Source organism: Mirounga angustirostris, unplaced genomic scaffold (assembly GCF_029215605.1).
Source record: "Mirounga angustirostris isolate CCGP_5_RB_7025 unplaced genomic scaffold, mMirAng1.0.hap1 SCAF_5, whole genome shotgun sequence".
Taxonomy (NCBI): domain Eukaryota; kingdom Metazoa; phylum Chordata; class Mammalia; order Carnivora; family Phocidae; genus Mirounga; species Mirounga angustirostris.
In genome coordinates, this window is record NW_026991713.1 from 119,380,984 (window position 1) to 119,400,326 (window position 19,343).

The 19,343-nt window shown below is 32.3% G+C and overlaps 1 protein-coding gene across 2 annotated transcripts in view; it reads left to right on the top strand.

Moving 5' to 3' along the window:
- Positions 1–19,343, top strand: part of DNAJC1 (DnaJ heat shock protein family (Hsp40) member C1) — a 226,858-nt gene that overhangs the window by 67,158 nt on the left and 140,357 nt on the right. For both annotated transcript variants that reach the window (XR_010411688.1, XM_064591985.1), the window contains exons 2-6: positions 3,906–4,007; positions 4,500–4,546; positions 10,986–11,151; positions 12,021–12,118; positions 13,095–13,188. Coding sequence is in view for 1 of the 2 variants with exons in the window: in XM_064591985.1 (XP_064448055.1) it covers positions 3,906–4,007; positions 4,500–4,546; positions 10,986–11,151; positions 12,021–12,118; positions 13,095–13,188 (507 nt within the window). In the remaining variant the exon portion in view is untranslated. The remainder of the gene's footprint in view (positions 1–3,905; positions 4,008–4,499; positions 4,547–10,985; positions 11,152–12,020; positions 12,119–13,094; positions 13,189–19,343) is intronic.

The window sequence follows — 19,343 nt, forward strand, 5'->3', positions numbered from 1 at the left end:
TATTTGTCTAATGACTTTTTTGAACTAATTTTGTAAAGTATATATTCTTTGTTGTGTGTAGCCACTGACATCTCTGTTTGATTTGCTTAGTGGTCAGCTAATGATTCAACAGATTTCCTTAAAGGCTTGGAACCACTGGGAAGAAAAAACTTAGTCTTTGCGAGTAGGTTCTGTGTATATATTGGGGCATGATTTCAGCACTCAGCTAGATTTACAACTGTCTCTTAGCCTTCACTTTCTGCTGTGTCCAGGCTAAAGATCAGTCAGAAGTGAGAATTTAGGGCCTTTGCAGGTCTTTCTGAGGATGTACTCCACCTTGGGCATGCACATGGTCTTCTGGTTTCCAAGGAATATATGGGAGCTTTTCAAAGCCCATATTCCCCAAAGCATCTCACTAGTCTTTCCTGTCAAGCTTTTTGATGTTTCTATTGTATGACCCAACGGCTATCCCTTGCCCCATTTTGGCACTGGTTAATAAATTTGCCTTTAAATGTTTTTAACAAATGTCCTAGATAATTAATTACCTCTCTGACTTGGGAGAGTACTGAGTTTGGTAAAATAAAGGTAAGCCCTTTACACAATCCATCAGGGAACCAACAGACCAACACAAACAACCACAGTTAAGAGTCAAGTCTGTTTTGCTTCCTTATGCACTAGGAACCCACACCAAGAACTCAGATTGGTGTCTTTAAGACTCTGAGAATCAGGGCGCCTGGGTGGCTCAGTTGGTTAAGCGACTGCCTTCGGCTCAGGTCATGATCTTGGAGTCCCGGGATCGAGTCCCGCATCAGGCTCCCTGCTCGGCAGGGAGTCTGCTTCTCCCTCTGACCCTCCTCCCTCTCATGCTCTCTGTCTCTCTCTCTGTCTCAAATAAATAAATAAAATCTTTACAAAAAAAAAAAAAAAAGACTCTGAGAATCAGCTATCTTTTTCCTGATTAAGTAATTGCCTGGTTTGAGTAGTTTGCATAGTTCAGATTGGGTTGATTCTGACTGTTTTTGCCAGATTATGTGCTTGTTTCTGTGAAGGGACAGGCCCTTGGAGTTCCCTACTCTATTTTTGCTGATGTCCATTACATTTAATTTTGACAAACATATTACTTTCATAGTTGGGGTTTTTGGGGGGGGCTGGCTTTTGTTGTTTGTTTGTTTGATTAGAATGACCATATACATCTTCTTTACAGAGGTCATCCAATTAAGATAATTCATGTCCAAGTTGCCAAGGAACTATATCACAAGTAGAAGGAAAAGAATTCTGGCAATTGAACCCTGCAGATCTGATGTCAAAAGTGTTAAAGATAGCCAGTTCACCCATAGCCCTATCAATAAATTTTCTTTGCATGCCAGAGAGATAAAAGGCTAATCTAGTGAGTATGGGAGGTAAATGTTTTAACATTCAGGTCTCTCGTAGAAAGATGATGTGAAATGTTAGACGAGTTAACACATATCAGGATCTTTATCTTTAAAATTGCAGTTGAACATTCACATTGTAGTTATGTGGATGTTTCCATATGGTTTATCAGATCAGTATGATTGTAACACTTGTTCTCACTGCCTTCCCACTGCCTCTTGTGAAGTGACTCAATCCACATCTACTAACTGAATCTAAAGAGTGAACATAGGGATCTCTGATTCTGATAAAACACTTTTGGGGTTTGAATTCTATTTTCATCTATTTACCAACAGCATGAACTTGAGCAAGTTACTTAACCTCTCTCTGCCTCACTTATCTTATCAGAAAATGGGCCTAATAACAACTATAGTTACGTCATAGCTTTGTTATAAGGATGAAATAAGATTCTTTGAATAATTTAATAAAATTAAATACATAAGCTAGTTCGAGGTGAAGCTTATCTAGAGCATGTCTTTTAGATAGGGGAATCCTCAAGTTTTTCAGTTCTGTCCACTTAGGGTGGAGCTAATTGGTGAAATAACCGTACTGGTCAGATTCTCAAGAGGAAAAAGTCAGGCAATATCTGTGTGTAGGCCAAGACACTCATTTCTTTAGTCAGGAGAGAATTGTCTGAATCTACAGCTGGGTGCAAAACAAAAACATGAGGTTGGGGAACAGCATCCTAATATGTAATGATCTGGGGGACCAGGAGGATGGGCCAAGATAGTGGGAGACAAAGCTAAAAAGATTGGAAAAGACAGATGATGAAGGCACTTGGGAGTTACTGAAGGGTTTGAAATAGGAGAGCCATCTGGCTACATTTATATTTAGGGCACATATTGTGGCAGAAAAACGGAGAATTAGAATCAGCATGGCAAGACTGGAAGGAGGGAAATGCCTTAGGTGACTATAAGTTATTTTTATTTTTAAGTAAGTCATCAGTGTTCCGTAATGAGCATGCATTAATTTTGTAACACAAGAAAACACATAAGCTTTATTTTGTAAGAAATCTACTTTGGGAATTTTTCTATGATATAGTCCTAATTTAATAAAATCCAAAATTAAAGTCCCAATTAGAGAACAGTTATTCATTTGACACTTGACCTCTTCGCTCAACAAAATGTCCATCACAAATTTTCAGTAAATAATCATCCTTTTCTACTTCATGTTACCTATTAAGTATAGGGAACACATCAATTCTATTTAGCAAATTAGAATGAAAATATTAACTGTATTATCTGCAAAATTTACTCTGCTAACTTTATATCTTCTCAGTCCTCTGTAAGTCACAAAAATACTCATACCTAAGTTGACATTTTTAACTAGAGTGACACCCTGGAGGAGTAAGCCCCAGAAAATTGATAATGAAAATAATGGTTCATAAAGAAAAGCTTGACAGACAAATTATAGTCTCATTTTGCTTCTCTCCATCTCTATTTCTTTAACAACTATTTAATCCCAGGGACACAGATTTTTGTTCTGTTTTGTTTTGGTTTGGTTTTTTAGTCATTTGAACTTTTTCAATAAAGTAGTTTTAGGAGTTAACTGAACAAATTTTCAGCTATAAAACAAAATACAATTTAATAAACAATTTTATTATAATTTTGTACCACTGTGAACATGCTAGTTATTGGAATAATTTTTAAACTCAGTGGAGATAAAGTTTTAAACCCAATTTTACATCGTGTTCTTTGTTATTATTATGTGTTTTATGCTGGCCATGGAAAACCATGTTTTCTGAGTTTATCTGTACACACAGGATTCTATAGAATGTAATTTTAACATCCGCTTAATCCAACATACTCTTACTGAACTATTATGACTCTTTAAATATGTTTAAACTATATTAATAATAGTGGGCAAATTTATTTCTACAAACTAGACTGTGGAAACTGGACACCACTGAAAACACCCTTGGAAGTACTAAAAAAATGTTAAGTACAATATACACCACTACTTCTAATTACAGTTATTTTGGATAAATGCAAATGTAACAGCCTTCAAACAGGCATACTTTTGACATAGGAAATTGAGATTCCATAGGTTGTGGCTCAATGGTAAATTCAATATAAATAACAATGAAGAAACCACATATGGTAAGCCTGGGATTCAGAAATTGGCTTTAAGATTCTCAAATAAATAAAGACCTTCTTTGAAGGCACATGGATGTATTAATTTTTAATTTGTTTCTTTTTGATCTCTTAATTACCGAAAAAGATTTATTGGTTAATTTTAGGAAGGCAAGTGTTTGAAAAGTTTTGCCAAATACTGTCTTCTTTAAATGACTGTATGGTAATGAAAAGTTAAGAGGAGAGCCAAATTAGATTGAATAATTGTTCAGTCATGTGGGTCAGGCTAGTTGCATAGCCTGGTTGTTAGACTGATTGCTCAAATTACATTGCCTGGGGTCCTGCACTTGGTTGGCTGTCTTCTCAGATCTTAACAAGGTTCTGGGAATTTCTTTTTCTGACAACGTTTGCTTTGTGTTTTTCCCCTCCCCCTACCACCTCCAGGATGCTTCATCTGCAGACATTAGAAAAGCATATCGTAAGCTTTCACTAACTTTGCATCCAGACAAGAATAAAGATGAAAATGCAGAAACTCAGTTTAGACAAGTAAGTGACGTTTGCTGTTATTATATATATTTTGCAACAAATTTATAAATAAATGTTTTCTAATAAAAATAGTAACTTATATGTAGAATATTTTTGTTTGAAAATGAGGTTGTAGTTGAGAAATAGAATGTCATGTTCACTCAATTTTTACAAAATATCACCATTTTTTATGTTAGAATCTCTAAATTCTTGGAGGGTCATAATTGTCATAATTTTCTTGTCTAAATTACAGCTTTTGCTTTTTAAAAGCACATTTTAACATAATTATTACTTTTGCATCTTTCACAAAGATTTATTTTGGTATCAAGCATTTTTTAATCTCTTAAGGTTCTACTAAAAATATAAAATATTACATATAATTAAGATTGTATCTGTTCGTTGTATATATGAGCACATAGGGTTTTCTGTTTGTGCATTATAGTGTGTTCACCTTCCTAAGTGATTTCTTATAGGCGAGAGTATTTTTATTTTAAAGTAATGCTTTTATTTTAGTTGGTGGCCATTTATGAAGTTTTAAAGGATGATGAACGAAGGCAAAGGTGAGTGTTCATTTCTGCTTTTGAATTAAGATGTTACAGTTTGATATCTCAGTTTATAAAGGAAGGAATTGTCTCACTAGACATTTATTATAAGTATTTTATTTTTGTTTCTTCCTATGTTTAGAGCAGAGTTAATGTCTATTGAAAATATTCACTAGGTTGATTCAGTACTTATACGCTTTAGAATCATGAGTTACAACATTACCAAGTCATAGCTCCATTAGATATGATTTAACATGAGTGTCTATGCTCCGGGAAATACAGATACCATTTGACTTCAAACAAATGCCCAGTCATTTTTGATATATCAGTAATATCTCCTATCTGTGCTTGGTGGTCTTTTTCTTTTTTCCCCTATTCCTTAAATGTTTTGGAATTAGGCTGTTAGTGATACTCACGTCATCACAATTTCTTGATGTTTCCTCACTCTCAGAATAAACCCTGATATTTGTGAGAGAACAGACTTATATAAGTCTGTAGAAAATAGGTGTGGAAGAAAAATACTTGTTTCTTTTTCCTGTTTCTTTTGCCTCCTTCCTTTCCCTTACTCTGCTCTGGTGATTCTGCATTTAAGTTAAACTTCGGAACGGAGGCAGCCCCCTCACTTCGAGACTTCTCTGTGCCCCTTTCAGAAGAGTAGTAATATATTTATACGTAGTTTATAGTGCCAGTGACTTAAGAGGAGATTGCAGAAAGGCCCCTTTCTTCTACTCCTTCAGAATGTGTGGAATGTGTAGATACTATTGCATTGGGCTTCAAAGTTTCTTGAGTCAGACCCACAGTAAGAAGTATATTTGGTGGGGGGGGCGGGGAGCAGGGGGAAGCATATTTCGCATCATGCCTCAGAACACACGTACACATACACACACTTGAAGCAAAAATTTCCCAAAACACTTTATAGTGTGTGATACAGACTGATATTTTCTATTCTAGACTAGTACAGACTAGTCTTTTCTTTAAAAAAAATAAATTCTTCAGATATATTATCTGGAATTATTCTATATCCTAAAATGTTAGCTACTACTCTTCTTCTCATCTTAACTCTTTAATTTGAATACCTCAGTTTGTCAGATTGCAAAGCAAGGACTCGAGATATTCTCTGTAAATGTTCTTTGCTTTATAACAAGGGCTGGCATTGGTCCAGATACCATAGCAGACATTCCTCTGGTTTGAGATAATCCATAGTGTTGAAAGAGTTCTAGAAGTGTGTTGAAAGAAGTGTTGGTCATTCTGTGCATATTTTCTAGTTGGTTTCTCTCACTGAGCCCCTAGTTTTATTTCACACATCAAGAATGTGTCTGTAAAGATAGCTTTATTTAGTCTCCCTATGTCTTTGGCATCAGATTTTGTCTTTTTGTTTGTTGTTATCTTAAAAGTCAGTAAACTTTGTAACAATTTCTTTCAGTTCCTGAAAAATCATTTATATCTTTACAGAACAAATCACTTCTTCTGTATAAAATGTTTCTTCATTAACATAGATGTGTCTAACATTTTCTTTTTAGGATTCATTCCCTTCGCAATTTTTTTGCAGTGTTAGTAGAAAAAAAAATGGATCTGACAGTTACACAAACAGCTGTAGTATTTATACCCCTTGAGGCACAAGTAACTCTTTGGTAACTGGTTTTCCTTGAGGCAAAAATCTTAACTAATCAAGCTGAGAATCACTTCTCTAAAGCTTGAGCCTGAGGCCAGGTGACCTATGTGTATTTAAACATATAGGAGAAATGCACCTCTCCAGACAATTACCTAATGTTTCTAATTCCTTTAGGAAGAAAAACCCAGTAGTCATTTTTATCTTGTAAAGGAAGATTGTCTTATACTGGTATTAAAAAATGCTCTTTGGTATCACAATTATTTATTATAAATATTCATTAAATAAGTACTTTTAAATGTGTAACCTCCCAGGAATTTGCAGTTTGGAAAATTGTCCTATATGTTTCTCTGTTTCCCTTATGAGTAATTGTGTTTTCACTGAAATCAAGTGCATTCTTTAATTTTGGCAGGAAAGAGAATAGCAATGAAGTAGATAAAATAAACTGGATAACCTTTTTTTTTTTCTTTTTGAGGAAAAGGCTAACAATTTTTAAACTGCCTTATTTAGGTATAATTTGCATACCATAGAAGTCAGCTATTTTAAGTGTACAATGATTTTTAATAAATTTACAGAGTCATGCAAACACCACAATCTAGTTTTAGAACATTCCATCACCTCCAAACAATGATTTTTAATAAATTTACAGAGTCATGCAAACACCACAATCCAGTTTTAGAACATTTCCATCACCTCCAAACATTCCCTCAAGCCCGTTTGCCCAGGCAATCCCCACTCTGATCCCAGACCCAAGCAATCACTGATCTCCTTTCTGTGTTTATAAATTTATCTTTTCTGGGCCTCTCCTATTAATGAAATCATGTAAAGTGTACTCTTGCATCTGGCTTCTTTCTATGATAATCTTTTTTGGGGCACATCCATATTGTAGCATATACCAGTAGTTAACTCTTTTTTATTGCTGAGTAATATTCCATATCATATACCGCTTTTGTTTATTCATCAAGTAATAGACATTTTAGTTGTTTCCACTTTTGGGCTATGATGAGCAATGCTGCTATGAATATTCACATACAAGTCTTTGTGTGAACAGATTTTTTTCTTTATTTCTCTTGAATAGATTCCTAGGAGTGAGATTGTGAATAAACTTCTAAGCCTTTTTTTTTCTCCCCAAAACATAGACTATAGTATGAAAATAACAAGTTTGTCTGGTTAGCGTAAGGAAGGCATAGCAGCCTTTTCTAAACTCCCAGGTAATTTGCTTATTTTGGGGAATAGCAGCTTAGCTATATTCTGACATAAATTTCTGTACAAGTGCCCTAAGTGTTAGCTGAAGAAAGTACCAAGTAGTTACTAGTCATTACATATATACACTAACTTGTGCTTTAGTAATATTAGTATATTACTTTTATTTAAAATCTATTATAAATTTTTAACCAGTATTATTTTGCTAACCCAGTTGTGCAACTTTAAATTTTGGGGGGGGGGCGCGTTTGTATATTTTATGGTACTATATTTGTAAAAGTTGAATTTTTTTTTCGTTTACTAAATAAAATCACGTTTTATTTACAAATCCAGTGAAAAGTATAGTTATCTCAGCCTTAGTATGCTAAACATTTACAAATCCATTACCTCATTATTCTAAATTTGATTATAGGTATGTTTGAAGAAAAATAAACGTTAACCTGAGAATAAGAAATCTTAGTACCTTCTCTAATTAGAAGATATAAGATACCTGTTATATGGAATATATAAAGTGCTCTATACCACAAGTTTTGGCATATATATACATTTTTAAAGGAGAGTAATATCGATTAATTTAGATGTGTTTCCTGTTTATGATCTGTGTAATTAATTTTTACTCTTGGGTTCAAAATGTGACCTAAATGGATGTTGTTGTTATTGTTTTAAACTAAAAATTCAAACTATGATGGGAAATTCACAATTTAGGCAAATTCTAGAATTATTTAAATATTTGTTTTCATAATAGATATGTTTTCTATTTTAGTTTCATAGTTACTGTTTTATATTTCAAAATATGAGGCTATTTTATATTTACATAAAATTTTTTCTGTTGGTAATTTAAATATTCTTAGATTTATTTGCTTTCCAATGTTTATATTAGGCTAAATATATTTGATAAATTAAGATTGTAGAATGAAACTCACTAATGATTATGTAACCGTTATTTTATGTTTACCATGTACATTTTAAGAAAATCAAACATATATTAAATCATATGTTGAATGTGGTATTGATTAATCAGTGTTTTAATTTCCAAGATAATAGCCTTTATAATTCCGTCTCATTTTTTGCATTAGTGATATTTTCATCACACATATTTACTTTTGTATTTTTTTATAACATAATGATACACGTGTACATTCTTAATCTAGTTTTAACAGATTATTCAGAGCAGTTTGTATGAGCTGAATTACAGAACATTTTAAGTGTTATGTGCTAAAATATAGAAAAAGCAAAACACAGTGATGTTTTAAATTTTATGTGTTGTCAACACATTTTTTCTTAAATAACTGTGAATATAGTCTGTATATTTTAAGAAATATCTTTATTTTTCAGTGTTTCAGGAAAGCAGTGATTTATCTCTTAACAGCATATATTCTAAAAAAGTGAACTATAATAGAAGCTATCTTCCCTTAAAATGGCCAGTCGTGTGAGCCATAATGTTCATTGATAGTAAAATCAATAGAGCATTGATTCTAAGCTTAATCCTTGGAGACTGTTGTTTAGAGTGGCAGACATAGCTTAGTAAATATCTGGTTCTGTTTAATGTGTTCAATGCATGAGGTTTTGCTGTCTTGAATTTGGCTGTACACTATATACAACTTGTATGTGGGGTAGAAATGAGTAGCTATTAATAGATACATGGCATTTCAACAATGATGATGATAAAATATGTGGGATGAGATTCATAGCTATGAGTTTCGTTATGTTTTCTTCCAATGCAGTTTATATTTAAAACAAATTTAATACTTATTAATGCTCTTGGGGAATTGTCACCATTTCCTGAGATGTCCTTTATTAATAACCACTTTTCATAAGTTATTTCATGGGACAGATTAGCTGGAAATAGTGATTTTTATATTCACCTCTTTCTCCCTGAACAAATCTGGAGGAGAATATAGATTTAGAATAAATTCAGGATTTAACACTCATTGGCCTTCATTCAAATGTTGTAATCCTGAAACCTTTTTGCCAATCCATTTCTAATTTAAACTGAGTCAGTTTATACAAAGATAAATTTAAACAAACTTTTGAGGACAGGGATAATAGTTTTTGATGAAATCATATTATTTTATCTTGATATTATAGTGTTCAAGAATTGCTCTGCATATTTAAAAGAGAATATTTAACATCAAATTTTGTCTGGTCTAGCTACTACACAGCCATATTTTAATTTGTATACTCTTGTACACTACCCATTGCCTTTTAAGAGTTTAGTACTAATTAATGTCTTTTGCTTTGAACACTGGTTATTCTGATCTGCCATTATTATTAATAATCTAAGTTGATCTAAATGTTAGGTTTTCCAGATTTGCTAATAAAATATATTTTGAATTTGTAACCAATATTTTTCTACTGAAAAAAGAAGTTGCCTGTAATAAATCCTTTGCTTATTTTTTTTAAGCATATCTCCAAGGTATCAATTTAATAACTATCAAAGTAGCTACTGCAGTTGTTGCATTTAAATTGATTTACATGTCAAGACTGGCAGTTTAGCAGCTGCGCTATTATTCCTAGATCGGTCAATTTACTTGAGAAAAACCTACTACTGAGTTCTACTGACCTGCCTGACAATATAGGCCCTATTTCTATTCCTGTAATTAGGCCTGCGACTAACTCAGAATATTTTTAATTAAAATATTTTGGTCAATGTGTTGCACCAAATTAGGCCTTTCAGTGAAGATTTAATTCGAGAAATAGTGTGATTAGAATATTTAATGAGTTGTGTTCAATTAAGATTAACAGGTTGTGTGTTTTGAACATACAGTGTTTGTGTGTGACCATTTTGAGTTTTACAATCATAAATGTTACTCCTGATTTTTAACCTTAAAAATATTTGTCTTTGTAATGGTCTGACAGGTAAATTTCAGTTCAGTTGAAATTTTATTCTAAAGAAAGCTGATTTAAAATGTATTACTAGGAAAGTTTTTATTTGTTATGTTCTTTCCCTCCAGCAAAGCCAAAAATGAGGAAATTGCCACTTAAATGTTTACAAATAAACAGTTTTATTGAGAAATCTGACATAAACACTGGTTGTTTCCCATCTCTTTCTAATTTGGAAACTTTTTATCCTTTAAAGGAATTTGAGCAATACAAAATTAAAAGGTACTCATAGGCTTCTAATCATGAAGAAGCTTTGATAAAATAATATATATAAATATTTCAACCTTAAACTATAGTACAGGGTTGGAAATAATAGCACTGACTAGAAAAATTTATCCTGAATTCGATTCAATTAATATATAATTCATGGTAACAAACAGAGCTCTTATCTTGATTTTTCTTCCATTGAGATCTTTCCTTTTGTTGCTGACTTCTTTGGTGGGGTCTTTACCGCAGACTGTGATAGAGAGGTAGATTATATAGCTCCTTTAGTTTAGTTGTCATTCCAGAAGTCACAGTGGTGCTGTTCAACACAAGATCTAGTATCCACAGTATATCACTGTGTATCTTTTGGAAGGTTGTCTGTGACTGTACTATATACAGTGTTTTGAATTTATAGACCATTGTAATGCTAATAATCTACATAAATCTTACATATTTTGGAGTTCTTTTCTCTTTCCTCTTTTTAAATATAGGCATAAATTAATTTTTTTGCTTTTATTTTAAACTTCCCATGAAAAACTGTTGTATTTGCTACTGTAGGTATGATGATATTCTGATCAATGGACTTCCAGATTGGCGACAGCCTGTATTCTACTACAGGCGGGTGAGAAAAATGAGCAATGCTGAGCTGGCATTACTTTTGTTCATTATTCTCACAGTGGGTCATTATGCTGTGGTTTGGTCAATCTACCTGGAAAAACAACTGGTAAGTATTGGTAATAAATCAAATGACCTAGCCTTAATTTTATATGGAATTTAAGATATTTTATTTCTCAACTGATAAAAATTTCAATTTTTCTATATATACTCCTTATCCTAAAAGTTTTCCACTCAGTATTTAGTGTTTGATGTGTTTCTAAGTTAAGAAGAACCCGTGACATAAGAAAAAAAATCCTTCTTTTTTAAAAATGTGGCATTTGAGTTTGTCATAAAATTTTGTGAAGGCCCAAATATCTAGCTGATAGTTAGAAGGTAGAGTCACATTTTCTTAATTGTCACCTCCCAAACAGAAATATTTTTTATGTAAAAATGATTTTAGAAATTTTTGTGTCATATAAAGAATGTTTATTTTAAAAGGTTTTAACTAAATACAAGACTTGAAATGAGTATAATTTCATAATTTCAGAGATCACTTGGTAAAAAAATTATACTTTTCTTATTTTAACATACCATTACATAGTTTATTCAGCTCTGGATTTTTATTTATGTGCTAAAGATAATCAAACATATTTATCAGTGTTCATAAATTAGCATCTGTTTACTCATGCTTTTTGAAGTGACATTATTAAAGTTGGATGAATGAGAAAAAGTAAGTTGAATGCTTTCTCTTAGAAAACTTTGATTGCTATGGAGATACACATGACTGACAGTGCTGAACTTCATGTGTGTTTAAGGACTGGATGCCATGGCAACAGTTATTGTTAAAGATTGATGATTTTACTTAATCATGTTGGACCCTACATACATTTGCATAAATGTTCTTCTATAATGTTTACCCTTCACAGACGACTCTTGATAACATTTGAAGAGTACATGTTAATGATAACCTGTAACCATAATTCTTTCCACATTAAGGATGAACTGCTTAGTAGAAAAAAAAGAGAAAAGAAAAAAAAGACAGGCAGCAAGAGTGTGGATGTATCAAAACTTGGTGCTTCAGAAAAAAATGAAAGGTGGGAGCATATAAAAATATTTTGTAATTTGAAACTGTTTTAAAATGTCTTTAATATTATTCAACTTAATATATATATTCATTTCAGATATGTAATATTTACATCTGTAGTAGGTTTTTTAAAAGATTAGTACTGTGCCATAGTTTATGAGATAAATCCTAATCTTAGGCAAAAGTTCCACAGGTTTTTTTGCCCTTGGAAAGTGTTAATATATATTTAAGTAATCAAAACCCCAAATTCTTGTCGTTTGAAATTTTTATACTGAACTTTAGAAATAAAGTATTCCTAGAAGAATCTATCACTTTAGTGTTTAGCTCAGAAGTGACAATATGTAGAAAGGCAGTGAAATGCAGTACACTCAAAGATACCATTTCTAATATCGATTCATAAAAAGAAATAAAGGGTTTAAATAGTTCACACAGCAGGGCAGGAACTGGATCAATGTGAGATGGAGATCAGAGACTATTCTGTCTGTCTTCTGTTCTGATGACATCAGTGAGTAATGCTTCAGTGAACTGCAAATGACATTAATTTTTATGTATTGGTTTGTTTATGCTACAGTCTTCATATCTGCTTGTCAGCACTTGGGAACACTCTGATGATGTTTAGTCTTTTATAGCTGAAGTAATCATAAGGTTTAAGAATTCATTTTGCAGAACTGATGAAAAGTCCAGGTTAGAAAGAGGGCTTTTGTTTCTTTATCTTTATAACTTGTTTAGGAGTCTCCTTCCCCAAAATCTTAGCTTAGATTCTCTTAGTTGCTATACATGTTGCATTTGTTGTAACTAATGTATTTCATGATAAAATACCTCAAATGTAGTGATAACTGTCATAAGGATTACATTAAAAAATTTCTTCGTACTTTTGTTGAAACAGGCATTCATAACAGAATTCGTGATCTTTATAAAAATACTTGTCTCCCACCTTTCTTTCTATATTTTGCTTCTTTGTTTTTGTTTTTGTGTTTTCCCCTTAGATTACTGACAAAACCACAATGGCATGATTTGCTTCCATGCAAGCTGGGAATTTGGTTTTGCCTTACACTAAAAGCATTGCCTCATCTAATCCAGGTAAAGTATACCTCTTTCATATAATATTAGATGCTTTCATTTTAATTATTCATGAAATAATTTATGCCCATGTCTGCTATCTGAGTGCTGATATACAGTGGATGCTTTATAATGCTGATTGAATTGATATAAGTGTAAACCTATTTAGAATAGTTCTGAAATTATTTAGGTATCTATTCCTATAACTGTCTCTTACATTGCTTTTAGAACACCTTAGAATTCCAAGACATTAGAAAAAGGAAAAAAATACTATCATTAGGACAGGTAGAAGAGCAATAAAAATTTAATTCACTGTAATCATTTAAGGCGTATCCAGAAAAGAACAGGACTCAAAGAGCCTGTCACCCATTATTTTAATAGCATTTAAGAACACAGTATTAAAAAAAAAAAAAACCTTTACATGAACATTTGTGTAATTATGCAAAAATTATATTGCTTTCCATTTTATTTGCAACTTTAAGAGGAGTGAGATATTTTATCTTATATTGGTAATCAGTTTCTGTTGCTACTCAGTCTTGATCAAACAACAGAATGTGGGTCTATATCATATTATGGCAACTTCTCTTATTTTTTTAATATTCAACATACCAAAGCAGATTCTATTAAATTATTGCTTTGCTAATATTAATTATTACATCTGGTTAGAAAATTCCCAACACATAAACATAACATTTAAAAGTATATGTAATAGTTTGGGTGTACAAATTTTGAGGTTAAGTTGTAATTTTGGGGAGGAAGTGTTTCATTTCAGAAAAGTTTAGAAAAAAAGAGAGCCAGATAATTCCTACCCAGTTCTACCCACTTCTTTTCACATATCAGAGTTGTTCTTTCTAATCATTTAAGAAAATGAATCACTCCAACTTCTGCATTTTATTCTCTTTCTTCCTCGTATAATAAAAATTTTATGTTAGGAGGGAAAATGAAATAAAAATCACTAGTGTGTTTCTTTCTAGCCTTTGTGAAATTATTTACCAGTCTTCCTTCAAAATAGTTCATTTTAATAGTTATTGCTTACAGATTCATATATTTTGTTTATATCTAATAGAGAAAATTACAGTATTTTGGTAATTTAAAAGCTTTTGTTTATAAGTTGTTTTGCATATTATTTATTTAAATAAAAACCCACAATCCTTGTATGCTATGTATGTGTCTTAATAAGAGAGAGGTAAAGTATATTTACCATACCAGTATGTATATGAGAAAATGTGACCAAAAAATATTTTAGGACATGTATTTTCATGTTTTTTTAAGAGTGGTTTTTGGGTTTTGGGTTTTGGGTTTTTTTGCTTTAGAATCTGCAATAGGCAAACCAGAGTGTAGATGAATTTATAGTCATGAGGCAGAGTAAATAGAATATCACATAAAATGTCAGTTGAAACACTTCTTTGTAATTTTAAACTAAGCCATTTGAAACAACATTTATTTGGTAAAATTAACATATTTCCTGGTTAGCATGCAGAGTGATTTGCAAAAATAGAACTAATATATTAAGATGGCTTAGATTTATAAGTTATTATTTTAAATTATCTCCCTGTGGTATCTAGAGCTAACATTGTGTTGTCTCACCATACATTTTTTTAAAGTTACAGAAATTAGGAATTTTACAAAAAAATTTTAGTCTCTTTAGAAACTCTGCTTTCTTAAACTGTTGGATTGGTTTGAATTTTAAAGTTTTTACTTACTTGGTGATACCTGTTGCTTTCAGTTTTGAGATGCTAGGCATTAGATTTTTAAAACCTTTGTAAATCTAACTAAAAAATTTTGCTGTAATTTTTTTCTTTCTGATAAATTCATTCCAAGAAGAAAAATAAGACAATTCTTCTTTTTTTTTTTTTAAGCAAATACTTGGTATTTTAATTCTGCTTCGAGGAAGTAAGTTTTGTTTTTTTTCATGTTCACTAACAAAATAATATAGTAGATTCTGATACAAACTGTGAAAGTGAAAGTATTGCAGATTGATAAACATAGAAAGCTTGAGCAAAGCAATACTGAGTAGTTGCTTTTAGGATTAGATTTTTGTCTCCTTTTTTTCCTTCAGTCTACTGTAACCTTTGTATTAATTTATCAGCCATAAAATTGTGTAATGTGAGTACATATTCCTTATCCACAATACTAAAGTTTTGATGTGATACTTCTATGAGGTCTTAAATAAGATATTTATGAAATTGAGAAGAAGCCCTCCTTACCTAAAGCAGTCTGGGTTGGTAATTGGTACAGTGGCCAAAACGAGCCCTACTAGAGCTCTAAGTATAAAAAATGATACATATGACCTTAAACATTTTAAGCATGTACTTTACCTTTATTCACCACTCTTGTGATATAGGGCCATTGTTTTATTTTTCCTTGCATATACTGCATCTATAATCTTGGTTTCTTTAGGGACAAACTTCTAGTTGATTTCTTTAAAGAAGAGTTAAACTAGACTCTTACAAAGCAGTATAATTGTATAATCCTTACAGAGTTTTATGATTTCCCGTCTTTCATAACTGACGGACTTCTATCTAGTTAACAGCATGTTTAGCAACTCTTTTATTGAGCTTCCCAAAGAATCTACTTGGTTTTCATAGAAACAACTCTCTTTTTCTACTTACTTTTCACCTTTTTTTATATAATACTTAAATTGAATCATATAATTACAAGTATCACTGACACAGACAAGTTTAAGAGCTAATACATCCAGCTCCTATTAAGCATTCAGAAGTTAGATAAGCAGGTATCAGTTAAGAGAATTTTACTTCTGTGTGTGAATCCTTTGACTTTTGTGAAATTCATTAAAACTGGTCTTCAAGGATTCTGTATAAGTATGGAGCTATCGGATAAGAAGGAGGGTCCAAACTGAAAGTGGGAGATTCAGAGACTTCCAGCAAATGGCCTTTACACTAGCCAGATCTGTACTTAAATTTTTCCTTGTCATATCAACAGCTCTTCATCTCCAACTTCTTTCCTCCTATTCTTCCTCTAGATACCCATTCCTTTATTATACTTTATATACATAAATGGTTATCCAATGGGAGTTGGAAAAGTGGCAGTTCTGGTTCAGCTTATGCTCCTAAGTTCACTGTTTATTACTGGGCATCTAAGATCCCTAAGAAAACTTCTTATTACCTGATTAATTTACTTAAATTATTTTCTATCCCTCCGACAAAAAATTACAAATGACAATAGATACATCAGTATTTGATGTGTAAAGCTTCTTCTAAGTTATATATTTAGAGAAACAGGTTAGCCAGTTCAGTAAAAATTTATTAAACATATATCAGAACAAGGCACTATTAACGGGCCATTGAGATGATACACCTTTTGGGACCTTATAGTCAGGTAGAGATTATAATACATGAATTAAAATAATTAAAATACAATATGGTATATAATCTTCACATATGTAATATAAACAAAAGACTTCTGTAGATGATCAGATGAGTAAGATTGTCTCTATTTAGAATGAACAAGGAAAACTACAAAGAGGAGCCACTTGAATTGCGTCTTGAAAGATGAATAGACCATTGACAGTGAAGTGCCCACTTTGTGTACTAGGTAGTATACAAAAATAATTTCATAGATACAGTAATTCCCATACAATCATTCTGCGTTAAGGCTGAAAGAGCCCTAAGAAAAACATTATACAACTGCTTTTTATTTTAAAAAAAGGTATCACATATAGCCCATTACTGTCATCTAAGCCTACATCCCAGCTCTCCAAACTCTGTATATAACCATTCAGGAATTTATACTCTAATAGATAAATCTGATGTGGGGAATCTATAAAGGACATTTAGACAGAATAAAGTTTATTGCTTAGACAGCAGAGTATTTCCATCACACACATCTGTCAAAGACACATACATAATGTTAGGAGTGGAAAAGTTACAGTACATAATGGGGAGAAAAGACTCAAAGTTGTTCTGTGATCAGACTGGGTAGAGATAAAGGTATATCTTTGATAGCTTCCTTTGCTTTTCAAGAACATCCTTATTATCTCCAGGTCTGGGTTTTTTTTCCTTTCCTTTGTTCCGAAAAAGATAATGGGAAAATTATAAGAATTGATAGACTAGAAGAATGAGACCAAAAAACTAAAAACTATTATATTTGATACATATAAAATATTTGATAATGTTAAATAGATATCAAACATTTCCCAGATTGGAAAATATCCAAGGAAAGGTGTATGTATTTAGCAAAATGTATACTTCATATCATTCATGTACCCACATATGCAGAAAAGTAAAAAGTCAGATGAGAAACCAAAGTAAAAAAATGTGGAGAGTGTTTGTAAATTGATGAGTAGAAGGAAGGTTAGTGTGTGCATAGAGCGATGAGAGAACATTAGAGAAAAGTTAAATGCATGACTATATGCAAAGAAGTTGGGAAAACTTGAGAAAATGTGTTTAGTGCAGAAAGCAAGTGGAATGATCAACAGAAGACATGGAATATGAATTAGAATATAGCAAGGAACTTGGACTATATCAAGAGAGGCATTGTATACTTTGAGCCTAGAATTTAATTTTAACATTAAAAGTTTAGCCCTAGTGACACTTGTATCTTACCAGTGTGTTTCTGTTCTCATGGTAGTTTCAAAGGGAATACACATTCTCTTGGAATCTGACTAAACCAGTCTTCCGTGTTGGCTAATTTCAGCCTATAATCCCAAGAAATTTTTCTAGCCTCTTTGGAGGATATCCAAAATATCCTCTTGGATATTTTTTGATTTATCATATATGTTCTGAAACATATAACCATGAAAGTAGCAAACAATTATTGAAATATACTATGTGCATATTTTCAGTTTAATCGTTATAACTTAAGTTTATTTTTGTCAGTGCCTGTCTGTGTTGGAGTCTCATATATGTGGGCCCATAATAATTTAGATTGGTAATACCACCAATTTCTCAGATATAAGATCAGTAAGGGCCAAATATCCTAAGCGATTACCAGTCTAAATCATGGTCTGTTCATAGTTCTCTACACTTTCTAAGATGAAACAGGTCTTAGGTATTCAGAATTTATTTGCTTAATAGTTTGATTCTGTGGGAATTCAACATTCAAGTTTCTCTTTAACTGCAATGTTACATTTCTCAGTTACATGATTTGTAAAATATAGAATTCCTTTATGTGTGCATTGCCTAAAGTTGTGAATTTTTGCCATTGTTAAGTCCCAGCCCCATCTTTTCTCACTACCAAGCTGATCTTATGTGAACACAGTTAAATTAAAAATTATTGTAGGAAATTTCCAGCACGCATAGCTCCACCCCATCAGGATTTGTAGGTTTCCTAGGAACAGTGTCTGAGAAAATAGAGGAATCTTATCTATAGTACTGTGGCTTTTGCCTTAAAAAATAAAATGAAAGTTGCCTAAGAGAGTATTGGAAATATTATACTTTATAGAACTATCTGTAAATGGAGGCATCCTCCCTCCCAAGAAGCTTCTCCCATGGAAACTACAACTGTAGACAAGCCTGGAGGTCACCCTCTGTACAGTCAGGGCCCTTCCTTTCTAGCCCCTTTGCTTCTGCTTGCTGGGGCTCTGTCAGAAACCAAATAAACAAAACATTCACAGCTAATTAGCAACGGAAAAAAGCTTCTAAAAGGCTTTGAGGCAATTGTAGCAAGCTGAGTTGCCTGTTCTCCTACTCAGAGTTAAACACAGATTCTCCAAGGGATGAAAAAGTTTACTTTTAGTCCTCTAAGAACTTTTTAAAAAACTTTGCAGACAAACATACTTTATGTAGGGAGTATGCAAACAAATGAAAAGGGATGGAAAAGTGCGTCTGAAGTTTTGCAAGGCTGAAACTCTACTGCTACAGAAGGATAGAGAGAGAAAGGAAAATTGGAAACACCTCCCAACAGAAGACAAAGATTCCATTCCTTCTGCCCTCTGAAAGGGGGGCGTAAGATACAAGTAGTAGGAGGTCCAAAGACAGAACATAAAGTAGAGTTTTGTAGGTTATTTCTAGATGTAGAAAAGATTTAAAAAAACAAAATGTTAGGTAGGATGTTAGAGATATATATTCTCAATGATTCCATATTTTATAGACAAAAACTTAGGACTCAGATTGGTGAGGCAGTTTGCTCAAAGTGACAACAACTACTAAATGGTAGAAATGAAACTTAAAGCAAATGAAAATAAATATTAAAATATGAGACATATAGAAGCTGAG